The 18,467-nt window shown below is 45.6% G+C and overlaps 1 protein-coding gene across 1 annotated transcript in view; it reads left to right on the forward strand.

The window, feature by feature from the left end:
• Positions 1 to 18,467, forward strand: part of CD9 (CD9 molecule) — a 73,748-nt gene that overhangs the window by 51,156 nt on the left and 4,125 nt on the right. The window contains exons 2-7 of the mRNA XM_063928502.1: positions 8,318 to 8,417; positions 9,467 to 9,564; positions 10,883 to 10,957; positions 11,642 to 11,749; positions 12,656 to 12,745; positions 14,118 to 14,201. Of these exons, the coding sequence (XP_063784572.1) occupies positions 8,318 to 8,417; positions 9,467 to 9,564; positions 10,883 to 10,957; positions 11,642 to 11,749; positions 12,656 to 12,745; positions 14,118 to 14,201 (555 nt within the window). The remainder of the gene's footprint in view (positions 1 to 8,317; positions 8,418 to 9,466; positions 9,565 to 10,882; positions 10,958 to 11,641; positions 11,750 to 12,655; positions 12,746 to 14,117; positions 14,202 to 18,467) is intronic.

Consider the following 18,467-nt stretch of genomic DNA (forward strand, 5'->3'; position numbering starts at 1 on the left):
TTCCTTATTATGTACGCTCGTCCGGGCACAGTATTCTAACTGAGGCTTGGAGGAGGGTCATAGGGGGAGGAGCCAGTGCACACCACCTGATCCTTAAGCTTTTATTTTGTGCCCTGTCTCCTGCGGAGCCGCTATCCCCTTGGTCCTTACGGAGTCCCAGCATCCACTACGGACTACGAGAAATAGATTTATCGGTAAGTAAAATCTTATTATTGCCCCTGGATCTCACGTCACTTTAGATGGGAGATCGGGTGCAATATAACAAAAACTGAATATCACCCATTGTATATTGTGTGTCCAGACCGTAAGCGGTTGTAATTTATTTAGAGCCAATATGAAATGTCACTTATACAGTAAAATTTGACTTTTTTTTGTTTATGGATTAATAATAATACAAATATTGGTATTTTTTGTTACTATGGGGTCGATTCTATTCGGCAACTAATGAATAGCGCCGGGAATTAGCTCCCGACGCTATTCAATTCAGCAACTAATTACCTGCAATTGTCGGGAATTCTTCTCTCATCCCCGAGGGATGAGAAGAGAAACCCGACAAAAGTGCTGCCTCGCGGCCGGCGCGAGGCTGATTCTGTCGGGAATCAGCCTCGCGCCGGGGAGTTAAGTCGGAGAATGCCCGTTCTCCCGACAATTCAACCTGTTTTGTCGGCGAGAACGGGCCATCGCCGACGTAACTAGTTGCTGAATTGAATAGCGTCGGGAGCTAATTCCCGGCGCTATTCATTAGTTGCCGAATAGAATCGACCCCTTTGAGAACTTTATAATTGTAAGTAACTCTAAAGGTGGGTAAACACTGGCCGATATATTGGCCGTTCTCTTGAACGGCCGATATATTGTGGGTCCGTCGGCCAGTGTGTACGGGCAATATGTCTGTGAACTCCGTCGTTCACAGACATATCACGTATGCCCCACAGCACAGCCGACGGCCAATATATCTACCGATATATTGGTGCGTCGCTGTGTGTGTACGGGCGACCAGCCCCCGCCCGTACACATGCTGCGGCGGCCAGCGGTGATTGACAGCTGAACTGGGCAGGCGTGTGTACACGCCCGCCCAGTTCATGATGTCAGTCCCCGACGGATCGGGCAGTGTGTATGCTCAACACACTGCCCGATCCGTCCATAGATATATCTGCCGATCAATTGATCGGCAGATATATCTATCAGTGTGTACCCACCTTAAGACCACACATTTCACTGGGCCTGCTCTCCATGGAGTGCGTGAGTTTCCAAACATTCCAGGAAGAGTGTTTTTTAACTCTAAGAAAATCTTTTACTAAAGGGTCTAAAAATGAAAATTGGTGATGTTGCCCATACCAACCAACCAACCAACCAACCAATCAATCAATCAATCAATCAATCAATCAATCAGATCCTGTCTATCATTTCTCTAAAGCATCCTAGAAAATTGTAGACAGAATCTGATTGGTTGCTTGGTAGGTAAATATGCTATTAAGGATCAAAAATCATCTCGCATTTTCATTCGGTGATCATAAAAAAAAAATGTTGGCATCAGATCACAAGAGTGATGTTTTAATAGATTATACATTTTCTAAAATATGAGAACTTTATTCCAGTCATCATCCGTTCTGGCGTGGCATTATAAATGGAATGACCAAAATTTGGCTCTTTTTTTTTTTTTTTTTTTTTTTTAAATCTGGTGGGTGAACTGCCTGCACTCCTCATCTCCAGTGGAATTTTGATGGAAAACATACTACCTTGTCTGATAGAAAGCCAAGACAGTTGTGACTTTATGGCTGAACAGTTTTTATTTGCTATATCAGTGGTTCCCAAAAATGATATTTGAATCACGGCGCCCTAGAGTATCAGAATTTTTTTTACGGCGCCCCTAGGCCAAACATTTCTTATTGAGACATTTAGAAAGAAATATTAAATTAAGTAAATTATGTTTCTCTAACGTCCTAAGTGGATGCCGGGGACTCCGTGAGGACCATGGGGGGGGGGGGGGGGGGATAGCGGCTCCGCAGGAGACTGGGCACATCTAAAGAAAGCTTTAGGACTATCTGGTGTGCACTGGCTCCTCCCCCTATGACCCTTCTCCAAGCCCCAGTTAGATCTCTGTGCCCGAACGAGAAGGGTGCACACTAGGGGCTCTCCTGAGCTTCTTAGTGAAAGTTTTAGTTTAGGTTTTTTATTTTCAGTGAGACCTGCTGGCAACAGGCTCACTGCATCGAGGGACTAAGGGGAGAAGAAGCGAACTCACCTGCGTGCAGAGTGGATTGGGCTTCTTAGGCTACTGGACATTAGCTCCAGAGGGACGATCACAGGCCCAGCTTGGATGGGTCCCAGAGCCGCGCCGCCAGCCCCCTTACAGAGCCAGAAGGCAGAAGAGGTCTGGAAAATCGGCGGCAGAAGACGTCCTGTCTTCAACAAGGTAGCGCACAGCACTGCAGCTGTGCGCCATTGCTCTCAGCACACTTCACACTTCGGTCACTGAGGGTGCAGGGCGCTGGGGGGGGGGCGCCCTGAGACGCAATAAAAACACCTTGGCTGGCGAAAATACATCACATATAGCCCCCCAGGGCTATATGGATGAATTTTAACCCCTGCCAGAATCCATAAAAAAGCAGGAGAAAAGTCAGCGAAAAAGGGGCGGAGCCTGTCTCAGCACACTGGCGCCATTTTCCCTCACAGCTCCGTTGGAGGGAAGCTCCCCTGGCTCTCCCCTGCAGTCACTACACTACAGAAAGGGTTAAAAAAGAGAGGGGGGCACTAATTAGGCGCAGTATTAACTATACAGCAGCTATAAGGGGAAAAACACTTATATAAGGTTATCCCTGTATATATATATATATAGCGCTCTGGTGCGTGCTGGCAAACTCTCCCTCTGTCTCCCCAAAGGGCTAGTGGGGTCCTGTCCTCTTTCAGAGCATTCCCTGTGTGTGTGCTGTATGTCGGTACTTTTGTGTCGACATGTATGAGGAGAAAAATGATGTGGAGACGGAGCAGATTGCCTGTAATAGTGATGTCACCCCCTAGGGGGTCGACACCTGAGTGGATGAACTGTTGGAAGGAATTACGTGACAGTGTCAGCTCTGTATAAAAGACAGTGGTTGACATGAGACAGCCGGCTACTCAGCTTGTGCCTGTCCAGACGTCTCATAGGCCGTCAGGGGCTCTAAAGCGCCCGTTACCTCAGATGGCAGATATAGACGCCGACACGGATACTGACTCCAGTGTCGACGGTGAAGAGACGAATGTGACTTCCAGTAGGGCCACACGTTACATGATTGAGGCAATGAAAAATGTTTTACACATTTCTGATAATACGAGTACCACCAAAAAAGGGGTATTATGTTCGGTGAGGAAAAACTACCTGTAGTTTTCCTGAATCTGAGAAATTAAATGAGGTGTGTGATGATGCGTGGGTTTCCCCCGATAACAACTGATAATTTCTAAAATGTTATTGGCATTATATCCTTTCCCGCCAGAGGTTAGGGTGCGTTGGGAAACACCCCCTAGGGTGGATAAAGCGCTCACACGCTTGTAAGGGCTCTACCTTCGCCTGAGATGGCCGCCCTTAAGGATCCTGCTGATAGAAAGCAGGAGGGTATCCTAAAAGGTATTTACACACATACTGGTGTTATACTGCGACCAGCAATCGCCTCAGCCTGGATGTGCAGTGCTGGGTTGGCGTGGTCGGATTCCCTGACTGAAAATATTGATACCCTAGATAGGGACAGTATATTTTTGCCTATAGAGCATTTAAAAGATGCATTTCTATATATGCGTGATGCACAGCGGAATATTTGCCGACTGGCATCAAGTCTAAGCGCGTTGTCCATTTCTACCAGTAGAGGGTTATGGACACGTCAGTGGTCAGGTGATGCGTATTCCAAACGGCATTTGGAAGTATTGCTTTATTAAGGGGAGGAGTTATTTGGGGTCGGTCTTTCAGACCTGGTGGCCACGGCAACAGCTGGGAATTCCACGTTTGTACCCCAGGTCGCCTCTCAACATGAGAAGACGCCGTATTATCAGGCGCAGTCTTTTCGTGGACAAGCGGGCAAAAGGTTCCTCATTTCTGCCCCGTGACAGAGGGAGAGGAAAAAGGCTGCAGAAATCAGCCAGTTCCCAGGAACAGAAACCCTCTCCCGCCTCTGCCAAGCCCTCAGTATACGCTGGGGCTTTGCAAGCAGAATCAGGCACGGTGGGGGGCCCGTCTCAATGAATTTCAGCGCGCAGTGGGCTCACTCGCAAGTAGACCCCTGGATCCTTCAGGTGATATCTCAGGGGTACAAATTAGAATTCGAGACGTCTCCCCCTCGCCGTTTCCTAAAGTCGGCTTTACCGATGTCTCCTTCTGACAGGGAGACAGTTTTGGAAGCCATTCACAAGCTGTATTCCCAGCAGGTGATCATCAAGATACCCCTCCTGCAACAGGGAACGGGGTATTATTCCACACTGTTGTGGTACCGAAGCCGGACGGCTCGGTGAGACCGATTCTAAATCTAAAATCTTTGAACACTTGCATACAGAGGTTCAAATTCAAGATTGAGTCACTCAGAGCAGTGATTGCGAACCTGGAAGAAGGGGACTACATGATGTCTCGGGACATCAAGGATGCTTACCTTCATGTCAAAATTTACCCTTCTCACCAAGGGTACCTCAGGTTTATGGTACAGAACTGTCACTATCAATTCAGACGCTGCCGTATGGATTGTCCACGGCACCCCGGGTCTTTACCAAGGTAATGGCCGAAATGATGATATTCCTTCGAAGGAAGTGAATTTTAGTTATCCCTTACTTGGACAATTCCCTGATAAGGGTAAGATCCAGGGAACAGTTGGAGGTCGGTGTAGCACTATCTCATGTAGTGTTGCGGCAGCACGATTGGATTCTCAATATTCCAAAATCGCACCTGGTTCCGACGACGTGTCTTCTGTTCCTAGGGATGATCCTGGACACAGTCCAGAAAAAGGTGTTTCTCCCGGAGGAGAAAGCCAGGGAGTTATCCGAGCTAGTCAGGAACCTCCTAAAACCGAGCCAAGTCTCAGTGCATCAATGCACAAGGGTTCTGGGTAAAATGGTGGCTTCCTACGAAGCAATCCCATTCGGCAGATTCCACGCAAGAACTTTCCAGTGGGACCTGCTGGACAAATGGTCCGGGTCGCATCTTCAGATGCATCAGCGGATAACCCTGTCACCAAGGACAAGGGTGTCCCTCCTGTGGTGGTTGCAGAGTGCTCATCTTCTAGAGGGCCGCAGATTAGGCATTCAGGACTGGGTCCTGGTGACCACGGATGCCAGCCTGCGAGGCTGGGGAGCAGTCACACAGGGAAGGAATATCCAGGGCTTATGGTCAAGCCTGGAGACATCACTTCACATAAATATCCTGAAGCTAAGGGACATTTACAATGCTCTAAGCTTAGCAAGACCTCTGCTTCAAGGTCAGCCGGTGTTGATCCAGTCGGACAACATCACGGCAGTCACCCACGTAAACAGACAGGGTGGCACAAGAAGCAGGAGGGCAATGACGGAAGCTGCAAGGATTTTTCGCTGGGCGGAAAATCATGTGATAGCACTGTCAGCAGTATTCATTCCGGGAGTGGACAACTGGGAAGCAGACTTCCTCAGCACGACCTCCACCCGGGAGAGTGGGGACTTCACCCAGAAGTCTTCCACATGATTAAAAACTCGACCGGTATTGCGCCAGGTCCAGGGACCCTCAGGCAATAAGCTGTAGACGCTCTGGTAACACCGTGGGTGTACCAGTCAGGGTATGTGTTCCCTCCTCTGCCTCTCATACCCAAGGTACTGAGATTGATAAGATGGAGAGGAGTAAGCACTATATTCGTGGTTCCGGATTGGCCAAGAAGGACTTGGTAACCGGAACTTCAAGAGATGCTCACGGAGGATCCGTGGCCTCTACCTCTAAGAAGGGACCTGCTCCAGCAAGGACCCTGTCTGTTCCAAGACTTACCGCGGCTGCGTTTGACGGCATGGCGGTTGAACGCCGGATCCTGAAGGAAAAAAGGCATTCCGGATGAAGTCATCCCTATCCTGATCAAAGCCAGGAAGGATGTAACCGCAAAAACATAATCACCGCAATTGGCGAAAATATGTTGCGTGGTGCGAGGCCAGTAAGGCCCGACGGAGGAAATTCAACTGGGTCGATTCCTACATTTCCTGCAAACAGGAGTGTCTATGGGCCTGAAATTGGGGTCCATTAAGGTTCAAATTTCGGCCCTGTCAATTTTCTTCCAAAAAGAACTAGCTTCAGTCCCTGAAGTTCAGATGTTTGTAAAAGGGGTACTGCATATACAGCCTCCTTTTGTGCCTCCAGTGGCACTTTGGGATCTCAATGTAGTTTTGGGTTCCAAAAGTCACATTGGTTTGAACCACTTAAATCTGTGGAGTTAAAATATCTCACATGAAAAGTGGTCATGCTGTTGGCCCTGGCCTGGGCCAGGCGCGTGTCAGAATTGGCGGCTTTATCCTGAAAAAGCCCTTATCTGATTTTCCATTCGGACAGGGCGGAATTGAGGACTCGTCCTCAGTTTCTCCCCAAGGTGGTTTCAGCGTTTCACCTGAACCAACCTATTTGTGGTGCTTGCGGCTACTAGGGACTTGGAGGCCTCCAAGTTGCTAGACGTTGTCAGTGCCCTGAAAATATGTTTCCAGGACGGCTGGAGTCAGGAAATCTGACTCGCTGTTTATCCTGTATGCACCCAACAAGCTGGGTGCTCCTGCTTCTAAGCAGACTATTGCTCGTTGGATTTGTAGTACAATTCAGCTTGCACATTCTGTGGCAGGCCTGCCACAGCCAAAAATCTGTAAATGCCCACTCCACAAGGAAGGTGGGCTCATCTTGGGCGGCTGCCCGAGGGGTCTCGGCTTTACAACTTTGCCGAGCAGCTACTTGGTCAGGAGCAAATACGTTTGTAAAATTCTACAAAATTGATATCCTGGCTGAGGAGGACCTGGAGTTCTCTCATTTGGTGCTGCAGAGTCATCCGCACTCTCCCGCACGTTTGGGAGCTTTGGTATAATCCCCATGGTCCTTACGGAGTCCCCAGCATCCACTTAGGACGTTAGAGAAAATAAGAATTTACTTACCGATAATTCTATTTCTCATAGTCCGTAGTGGATGCTGGGCGCCCATCCCAAGTGCGGATTGTCTGCAATACTTGTACATAGTTATTGTTACAAAAATCGGGTTATTATTGTTGTGAGCCATCTTTCAGAGGCTCCTCTGTTATCATGCTGTTAACTGGGTTCAGATCACAGGTTATACGGTGTGATTGGTGTGGCTGGTATGAGTCTTACCCGGGATTCAAAATCCTTCCTTATTGTGTACTCTCGTCCGGGCACAGTATCCTAACTGAGGCTTGGAGGAGGGTCATAGGGGGAGGAGCCAGTGCACACCAGATAGTCCTAAAGCTTTCTTTAGATGTGCCCAGTCTCCTGCGGAGCCGCTATCCCCCCCCCCATGGTCCTTACGGAGTCCCCAGCATCCACTACGGACTATGAGAAATAGAATTATCGGTAAGTAAATTCTTATTTTAGATGTCATCCTTGGGTTCAGTTATGTGGTGAGGGACAGGATTCACTTCTGTTTGCCCACATATTTCATGATTGGTGGCCACAAGCACTGGTTTTGCCTATTACATTGACAATAAATAGTTTGAATTGGTCCTGGACCACTAACCAGAGGCACCCTTGCAAGTGTCCCGCGCACATATTGATAATCACTGTGCTATGTAATTGAGGGGTCTGTTCATGAAGCAGTGAAAACAGTGGAGAAGTTGCCCATGGCAACCAATCAGCATCTCTACATTTTATTGAATGTACTTGATAAAGGCTTCCTTCAAAGCTGATTGGTTGCCATGGGCAACTTCTCCACTCCTCCTTTTCTCCTCTCTTTTCACTGCTTCATGAATATACCCATGAGTGTAAAATCTCTGCTATTGGAAACGTGTACACACCAGCTTTACATATGGCAACTTGTGATAGGTAACCTGTAACCGGGTGCACAGGTGATTGAAGGGCTAATTCAATAACCGGCTATGTAATTCATAAGTGTGTTGTATTTCATACCAACAAATCTGATCCTGGCATTGAGCATTCCTGGGCTGGTTTGTCTAGTGGAAGCTTTTATGACTGGCTGCTGTGAGTTACACAGTTTGCTATGGTTATACATAACCCGTACAGTGCTACTGGATTCAGTATGTGATCAGTTTTCATATTACCCATTTCTACATGACTAGCTTCATATTGCCTTAACAGTATATATGTATGTTGGTGATTTTCTACATTTTTCTTTTTGCCTCTCCAGCTGGCAGGAACAGCCGTTCTTGGCATAGGACTATGGCTCAGGTTCGATAACCAGACAAAAACCATATTTGAGTCCGATGCGAACACCTCATATTTTACGGGTAAGTCCTATAAACTATACCTTTCCTGTGTTTGCAGCTGGGATGTTTGCATGTAACCTCCTCAATGTATGACTGTGACTCCAGTATTAGTATACCGTATATTCTGCATTTTCACGATTATTGGTCTGGCTGACAAAATGGGTACGCTCCACCGTGTGTACAATTGTACTTCAATTAGAACCCAAATCTTTAATGGAATGAAAATTTCGAGCCTATGTTATTTCAAGATGATTGAGTTTAGCTAGCGATGCTACCTGACGTGTAGGAAGATTCTGGGGTATATTCAATTGGCGTCGGATCCATTCCGACATGCATTTGTCGGAATGGATCCGACAACCCCTATTCAATCCCATCTCAATTCGACTTTTTCAAGTCGAATTGAGATGAGGAACCCAGAGGTGGAGGGGGGGGGGGGGGAGCCGCGGGGAGACCAGCGGGGGACAGCCGCCGGCAGACGGAGGAGATTAGCGCTGCAGAAGGATGTCACACAGCCGCCCGACCCTACCTTGCTGGAGCTGGCTGGAAGCTGCCGTGAGCGGCACTTCTGTGTGACATCTTGCTGCAGCGCTGTGCTGTAGTGCTGATCTCCTCTGGCTGCCAGTGGCTGTCCCCCGTCTCTCCTCCTCTGGGTCCACATCTCAGTACGACATTTTTTATGTCGGACTGAGATGGTCGAAAAGGGGACCAAAATCTGTTGGTTTTGGCCCCGTTTTCGACACAAGCACGTGGATCGGCAGCTAGACCGCCGATCAACGTGCTTTTCGACAAGTCTAATTTCTCAACTTGTCGAAAATATTGAATAGGTTGGAACCCCTTCGACAGATGGCAGCTTTCGACGTCAACTGAATATACCACTCTGTCTAAAAACAAAAAACAAAGAGTGGAGAAGTTGCCCATGGCAACCAATCAACATTGATGTAACATTTACAATTTGCATACTATAATATTATACCATGGGCAACTTCTCCACTGGCTCACTTCTCCACTCTTTTCACTGCTTAGTACATATCTCCCATTGTCTGACTGTATTATCTGTATTTTCATTGCAGGGGTCTACATCCTGATTGGTGCTGGAGCACTTATGATGTTGGTTGGTTTCCTTGGATGCTGTGGTGCAATTCAGGAGTCGGAATGCATGCTGGGATTGGTAATTTTTTAAATCTTTATTTTTAGTTTTACATTCCTATGGATATTGCGGTTTGTTGGCTTGACCGATTTTTCTTTGCTACACATAAATCAATTGTTTTCTATCGTTTCATTTGTATACAAAGATCAGAGTCCAAAGAAAAAAGTGCCTGCACCTTCTCTTTATTACTACAATATGGATGACTCTAAATACCAGTGGCACAGCTGCCATTTTCTTGGAGATTTGCGCATGCACAGTAAAGAAGTCACCAGGAGCATGACCCAGAAGCCATGTTCCCGGAGACCTGCACAGTAGGATCTGGCACAGTGCCAGAATCTACACACACCTGCGCCACAAGAGAGGAGCGGGCCTGTGTGGAAACTACACATGGTCTCTCTCTCTCTCGCTCTCTCATATATTATTTATGTTAGTATTTGTTATCTGACGTAATTTATCTGGAGAGTACTGTAAGGGTCCGTTTTTAGGTAGGGCGTTGATATAACTCCCTTGGCGCCATCTCCTCTATTTCGTTATATATATATATATATATATATATATATATATATATATATATATATATATATATATAGTGTGAGAGAGAGTCATAGAAGTATAGTGCCACATGTGAGTGTGAGAAACAGTCCATAAAAAAGTCTCTCCGACTGTGAATAAAACACTCCCTTATTTAATGTAGGGTGTCAGCTAGCACCTAAGTATTCAGCCTAGGTAAAGTGCACTTTAGTAGAAATAAATATAGAGTTTGTACATACAATTTATTGGAAAACAGTCTAATTAATTCATAAAAAAATATGCACGATATCTAGCAAACATAACAAATATATATAAAAAATATATGGTAATAAGATCTAAAAATGAGATTTATAAAAGAGGTTACATATCTTAATATAGGAGGTTGATGAGGTACAACCAATGCGTTTCGTCTGTCAGACTTCAACAAGGGGATCGCTTGATGAAGTCTGACAGATGAAACGTGTTGGGATGTACCCCATTGACCTCCTATATTAAGATTTTTAATAGAATATTAATGGTTATATGTATATGAACTTGGTGCAAAACTGCCATGTTTTACAGTGTTTGTTCCTCAGTGATGTCACTGGTTTCCTATTGAATACATACCCACTTTATTTATCACCTTGATGCACACATAAACTGCAGTGGGTTTCTGAATAGTTTGGATGTGAGAATTTAGATGCAGGTGTAAGGTTCTTATTTTTAGAGCAGTCCTATCTGCAGTTCATATTTATTCTTTTATGTATATCTATAGTCTGCTATTTTTCATGAACTTGCAAATAATATTTTTTTTTTCTCCTCCTTACAGTTCTTTGCTTTTCTCCTGGTAATTTTTGCCATTGAAATTGCTGCTGGTATCTGGGGCTTTGCCAATAAAGATAAGGTAAGCTTGTTTCAACACGATAATCGCCTTTATTTTTATTTTATTTTTAAATTGGTGCAGGCTGCAATTAATTGAAGTACTAAAAGCAATTTTAATGTGTTTTAGACATATTAAAAAAATTTTGTTGTTTTTTTAATGATTAACAGGTCTGCGGTGTAGTTCTGCTTCACTATAGGGAGGAACACCCAATTTTCCTAACTTTTAAAGAGATAAATGCAGAACAAAATAAGATTCACTCCAGCTACCCACAGTCCAGATTAACAGCCATTATTTATTTTTTTGGTTCCAAAGTTGCACCCAACCCTTTAGGTCGGTGCAAAATGAGCCTGTTCTTCCAAAAAGGGTTTATGGAGAAGAATAGCTGCTTTACCTGCCTACGTTTGTGTTGCGTTGTGTGTGCTTCCCAAATAATAGTACCCACCACACTTTGAATCTTGTTAGAAATTTTGTGGCTAAAAGAGAGAGGATTGTACAATATATATTTTTTTTCACGTATGGGTAGCTTTTTGAGCATGTAATTGCCTTCCAGATTCCCCTCCTCACATTATAATACTTATGCAGGAAACTTTATACATAACTACCTAGAGTATCTTAGTTGTTTTAAGCAGAACATTTTATGGGAACATGTGCTTGAAAAACACAATGCTAATTATTTGTTTTCCTTTGTGATTTTATGACCTCTAGGTTGTTGACGAAATAAAGAATTTTTACACAGAGGCTTATACTAAGTATGTTCAGAGTCCGACTAAAGAGGCAGCTCTGAAGGAATCGCTAAAGGGTATTCATATTGCTGTAAGTGTTTGTGGGTTGTTTTTGTTTTGTTTTTTATGCAGTGAACATGCAGTACTCAAACTAAACCAAAAAATGTCCGAACGGCCAAATTTACTCTAGTAGGACTCTAGTAGACCCATGGCAAAACGTATTTTAGTTGGGTCCCAGTACCACCTTTGAAGAACTTGCTACTGTTACAGGGTACAATTTTTGTTGAGTTTCTCATCGTTTTTGTTTTTTAATTTTATTTGGGGATGTTTTGTTTAGGACTACTTGTAGAGTTTAAAATAGATATAGACTATGCAAGTAGGGGGAAGTAGGTGTAGGGAAGATCCCCGTAACTCATTTCTAACTGCCGCCGGGAAATGTTGGGTACAAAAATTATTTTTCTTTCCACCAGAAATAGCATAATAGTTAAAGACTTGAAAAATGAGTTTGATGAAGTTATGGGATTTTTAATTCTAATTGATGTTTATTTATTTAATTTTGTTTTAAGTGGTGTTTACTTTTTAACAACATACTGTATTATTTAACACTTGCTTGGTAATTGCAGTGATAGAAATTTTCTAGCCACAATTTACCACTTTTGTGGAAAAGCATTTGGTAATTTAAACCAAAACTAAAGTTTAGGAAACAAAAATATTTGTAATGTTTTCTTTAGGAAAAAATGCTTATTTTTTCTTTTTCTATTTTTTTAATGTTCATTGTAATAATATACATTAACCTGAGATGCAATAGGGATTGTGGCAGTACATGTACCAATACAATCCTTCTTAAAATGTCTTCCCATATTACATATGGAAGCTATTAATGGCGATTTCCGGTTATAGCTTTCACCGGTTGGGGCAGGAGTGTGGTGTGTCTAATTGGGTTTTAAGTTCCTGTAATCACTAGATTATGTGTAACATGACCATTTCTGTTTTCCAGTTGGACTGTTGCGGAATAACACCCATTATTGATGCCTCGCTTTCAGACACTTGCCCCACAAAGGATTTAGTGGGGACCTTCACTACACCAGTACAGTATTTTGTTTCCATTATTATGACTTGCATACTGCTGTGTTTGTATCTAATGTATGGTTGGGGTTTTTTTTTTTTTTTTTGGGGGGGGGGGGGGGTTGTGTGTGTGTGTGTGTATAATTAGGGGCAGGTACAACATCAATTATCCGGCACCTTTTTTAATCAGGCGCTTGGGGGAATTAGGCTGCCGGAGGGCTCCGTCAGGCTGCGGGTAGAGGTAGGCTGTAGGGAGGAGTCAAACTGAATGAAGTTTTGGTGGTGTGGTGGGGGGAGTTAGGCTGTGGGAAGAAGTCAGGCTGCAGGAGATTTAGGATTAGGGGGTACAGAGAGTAAGATAGTGGGATGCCGCTGTATATGCCACCAATAATCGGGCAAAATGGATAATCCGACACAGTACTGGAACCAAGGGTGTCGGATTATTAGTGGTGCACCTGTTTATAGTTATCGCTGGCTTGTTAGGAGCCACTCATTGGTGATGGAGGTCCATCAGTGTGGGAGTAGGTTTTTAGAGAATGCTTAAAATGTGAAATCTCTAGAGAGAGTATGGTTGGATGTGCTATGGAATTTCAGAAGTGAGGAATGGCTTGGGAGTGAGAGATGGTTGCCAGTGGTAAGACTTATAGGCCCTACACATTTACCGATACCACTGAAAGATATGAACGATCTTGTTCATTAATGAACGATATATCGTTCACATCTTTCAGTGTGTAGGCACCAACGATGAATGATGTGTGGGCCCACTCTTGTTTATCGTTGGTGCCGGCTTGTTCATACCTGCATACCAATATGGACAATATCATCCATATTAGTATGCAGGGCTATGGGGCTGGGTGACGGGGGGGAGTGAAGAAACTTCACTCCCCCCTTCCTGCGCCACTGGGTCATCCGTCGGACGTCGGGCAGCTCGGCGGCTAGTTGGGTAATATGTAGGGCCCATAAGATCTGAGATAAATCTAAGACTGTGACAGTAGTTTGATTTGAGTTTTTAGATGTATGAAGGGGTAGTGATTTTCAGGTCTGTAGGTAAGGGTGAGAAATGTGAATTGCATTCTAAGGAGCACAGTGTATGGATTTGGAGTTGATTTAGTCTTGGTGATGGATTGAAGTAGAGGTAGCTGGGTAAGAGTTATGACAGGTTACAATAGTCCACATGGGAGATGACAGAATGGATAAAATGTCTAAATATTGAAAATAACTGGCCTTTACCAAGCAATAACAGAAGATCCATTGTGCCAGATATTATTTTTTATTTGTTTAATGTTCTGGTGTACAATACTTACACTAAGAGTAACTACTGTTTATTGGTTTTATTGGCATTTTATACTTCCCAATAGACCTTGAGAGTGAAATATTTTTCTTCTGTTTTATAGACCTGTCCGGCAGAAATCGAAAAAGTCTTCAATAGCAAGTTCCACATTATCGGAGCTGTCGGGATCGGAATTGCTGTTATAATGGTATGTATATTGTGACCTGACAGCAGGGTCAACGGCAACAGAATGTTGCAGCAGGCATCAACGCAGATTGCATATGCCCCCCACCCACCCTCTTCTGTTGCCCTTTGCCCCTGATATTGTCAGCAAGATGGCATCTTTTTGGGAATACTGGATGATAGCTGCAGTTGTGTGCCAGTGTACTGTCCAAAATCACATATGCTTACAAGATATTACAAGGGAGCTATAAAAGATGAAAATATGACAAACCTACATGAGCTCAATACTCTGCACTGGGCACTGCCTCTGTGGTGTCTGATGATCACATTGGTTAATCCTACGGTAACCACTTAGCTGGCTAATATTAAAATGTCACCAAAATGGTAAGGTTTTTTTATTTTATTTTTAGCAAATTATGTAAATAATAACTATTTAAGCCTGATTCAGTACAATTTCATTAACAAATAAGTATTTCTCTTACGTCCTAGAGGATGCTGGGGACTCCATAAGGACCATGGGGTATAGACGGGCTCCGCAGGAGACATGGACACTATAAAGAACTTTAGATGGGTGTGCACTGGCTCCTCCCTCTATGCCCCTCCTCCAGACCCCAGTTAGATCCTGTGCCCAGGGGAGACTGGGTGCATTGCATGGGAGCTCTCCTGAGTTTCTCTAAAAAATAATTTTGTTAGGTTTTTTATTTTCAGGGAGCACTGCTGGCAACAGGCTCCCTGCATCGTGGGGCTGAGGAGAGAGAAGCAGACCTACTTAAATGATAGGCTCTGCTTCTGAGGCTACTGGACACCATTAGCTCCAGAGGGTCGGAACGCAGGTCTCACCCTCGCCGTTCGTCCCGGAGCCGCGCCGCCGTCCTAACAGAGCCAGAAGATAGAAGCCGGGTGAGTATAAGAAGCAAGAAGACATCAAAGGCGGCAGAAGACTTCAGATCTTCTCTGAGGTAACGCTGCGCGCCATTGCTCCCACACACAACACACTGCAGGCACTGATGGGCGCAGGGGGGGCGCCCTGGGCAGCAATAAACCTCTAGGACTGGCTATTAGAGTTATATAGGCAGCAGAGGCAGTAGATTATACAATCCCCCGCCAGTGTTAAAAAATTGAGGGGGACCGAAGTCCGCCGCTGAGGGGGCGGAGCTTGATCCCACAGCACTAACCAGCGCCATTTTCTCCACAGCACACTGCAGAAGCTGGCTCCCCGGACTCTCCCCTGCTGAACACGGTGACAGAGGGCAAAAAAGAGGGGGGGGGGGGGCACTTGTAAGGCGCAGTGAGTGTGTGTATATATATATATATATATATATATATATATATATATATGCGCTGTTTTATCTGAGAATTTTGTTTCCAGTGTCAGTTGGCGCTGGGTGTGTGCTGGCATACTCTCTCTCTGTCTCTCCAAAGGGCCTTATTGGGGGAACTGTCTCCATATAAATATATATGTGTGTGTGGGGGTGTCGGTACGCGTGTGTCGGCATGTCTGAAGCGGAAGGCTCCTCTAAGGAGGAGGTGGAGCAGATGATTGTGGTGTCTCCGTCGGCAATGCCAACACCTGATTGGTTGGACATGTGGAATGTTTTAAATGCAAATGTGACTTTGTTACATAAGAGATTAGACAAAGCAGAGTCCAGGGATACTACAGGGAGTCAATCAATGGCTTTGACGGTGTCACAGGGCCCTTCAGGGTCTCAAAAACGTCCCCTATCCCAAATAGCAGACACTGATCCCGACACGGATTCTGACTCCAGTGTCGACTACGATGAGGCAAGGTTACACCCAAGGGTGGCCAAAAGTATTCATTATATGATTATTGCAATAAAAGATGTTTTGCATATCACAGATGACCCCTCTGTCCCTGACACGAGGGTACACATGTTTAAGGAAAAGAAACCTGAGGTAACGTTTCCCCCATCTCATGAGCTGAACGCGTTATGTGAAAAGGCTTGGAAAACCCCAGACAAAAAACTGCAGATTCCCAAAAGAATTCTTATGGCGTATCCTTGCCCTGCACTGGACAGGGTACGGTGGGAATCCTCGCCCAGGGTGGACAAGGCTTAAACGCGCTTATCCAAGAAGGTGGCGCTACCGTCTCCAGACACGGCAGCCCTCAAGGATCCTGCTGATCGCAGACAGGAAACGACTTTAAAATCAATTTATACACATACGTGTGCTTTGCTCAGACCGGCAATAGCATCGGCTTGGGTTTGTAGCGCAGTAGCAGCTTGGACAGATACCTTGTCAGCTGACATTGATACCCTAGATAGGGATACCATTTTATTGACCCTAGGTCACATTAAGGACGCAGTATTTTATATATGAGAGACGCTCAGAGAGACGTTGGGCTGCTAGGTTTCGAGGGCCAACGCCATGGCGATTTCTGCTAGGCGAGCACTGTGGACCCGCCAATGGACGGGTGATGCCGACTCAAAGAGGCATATGAAAGTTTTGCCTTACAAGGGTGAGGTTTTATTTGGGGAAGGTCTCGCGGACCTGGTTTCCACAGCTACCGCGGGTAAATCTACTTTTTTGCCTTATGTTCCCCCACAGCAAAAGAAAACACCACAGTATCAGATGCAGTCCTTTCGGTCGCATAAGTCCAGAAGAGGTCGGGGCTCTTCCTTCCTCGCCAGAGGTAAGGGTAGAGGAAAAAGAATGCCTGCTACGGCCAGTTCCCAGGAGCAGAAGTCCTCCCCGGCTTCTACTAAATCCACCGCATGACGCTGGGGCTCCACTGAGGGAGTCCGCACCGGTGGGGGCACGTCTTTGACTCTTCAGCCACGTCTGGGTTCAGTCGGACGTGGATCCTTGGGCGATGGAAATTTGTATCCCAAGGCTACAAGCTGGAATTCGAAGACGTGCCTCCTCGCCGATTCTACAAATTGGCTTTACCAGCTTCGCCCCCAGAGAGGGAGATAGTTTTAGCTGTACTTCAAAACCTGTGTCAACAGCAAGTGATTATCAAGGTTCCCCTAATACAACAGGGTAAAGAGTACTATTCAGACCTGTTTGTGGTCCCGAAACCGGATGGCTCGGTCAGACCCATTCTAAATCTAAAATCCCTGAACCTGTACTTAAAAAGATTCAAGTTCAAGATGGAATCGCTCAGGGCAGTTGTCTCCAGCCTGGAAGGAGCGGATTTTATGGTGTCACTAGACATAAAGGATGCATACCTTCACGTCCCCATATATCCTCCTCATCAGTCATACCTGAGATTCGCTGTACAGGACTGTCATTACCAGTTTCAGACGTTGCCGTTTGGGCTTTCCACGGCCCCGAGGGTTTTCACCAAGGTAATGGAGGAAATGATGGTGCTCCTGCACAGGCAAGGAGTCACAATTATCCCGTACTTGGACGATCTCCTGATAAAAGCGAGATCAAAGGAACAGTTGCAGAAAAGCGCGTCGCTCTCCCTGAGCGTGCTGCAGCAGCATGGCTGGATTCTAAATCTACCAAAGTCACAGTTGGTTCCAACGACTCGGCTGTCTTTCTTAGGCATGATTCTGGACACGGAACAAAAGAGGGTTTTTCTCCCGATGGAAAAAGCCCAGGAACTCCAGAACATGGTCAGAGACCTGTTAAAACTGAAAAGAGTGTCAGTCCATCAATGCACTCGAGTACTGGGAAAAATGGTGGCGACCTGCCTTCGGCAGGTTTCATGCGAGGACTTTTCAGTGGGACCTTCTGGGCAAGTGGTCTGGGTCCCATCTTCAAATACATCAGAAAATAACCCTGTCCCCCAGGGCCAGGGTGTCTCTCCTGTGGTGGCTGCAGAGTGCTCACCTTCTAGAGGGTCGCAGGTTCGGCATTCAAGACTGGGTTCTGGTGACTACGGACGCGAGCCTCCGAGGATGGGGAGCAGTCACACAAGGAAGGAATTTTCAGGGACTGTGGTCAAGCCAGGAGGCTTGTCTACACATCAACATACTGGAATTAAGGGCCATATACAACGGCCTACGACAAGCGGAGAATCTTCTTCGCGACCTACCGGTTCTGATTCAATCAGACAATGTCACAGCCGTGGCTCATGTAAACCGCCAAGGCGGGACAAGAAGCAGAGTGGCAATGGCGGAAGCCACCAGGATTCTGCGCTGGGCAGAAAATCACGTAAGCACTCTGTCAGCGGTATTCATTCCGGGAGTGGACAACTGGAAAGCAGACTTCCTCAGCAGACACGATCTCCATCCAGGAAAGTGGGGACTTCATCAAGAAGTTTTTGCAGAAATAACAAGTCTTTGGGGACTTCCTCAAATAGACATGATGGCATCACGCCTCA

Source organism: Pseudophryne corroboree, chromosome 6, assembly GCF_028390025.1.
Source record: "Pseudophryne corroboree isolate aPseCor3 chromosome 6, aPseCor3.hap2, whole genome shotgun sequence".
NCBI classification, from domain to species: domain Eukaryota; kingdom Metazoa; phylum Chordata; class Amphibia; order Anura; family Myobatrachidae; genus Pseudophryne; species Pseudophryne corroboree.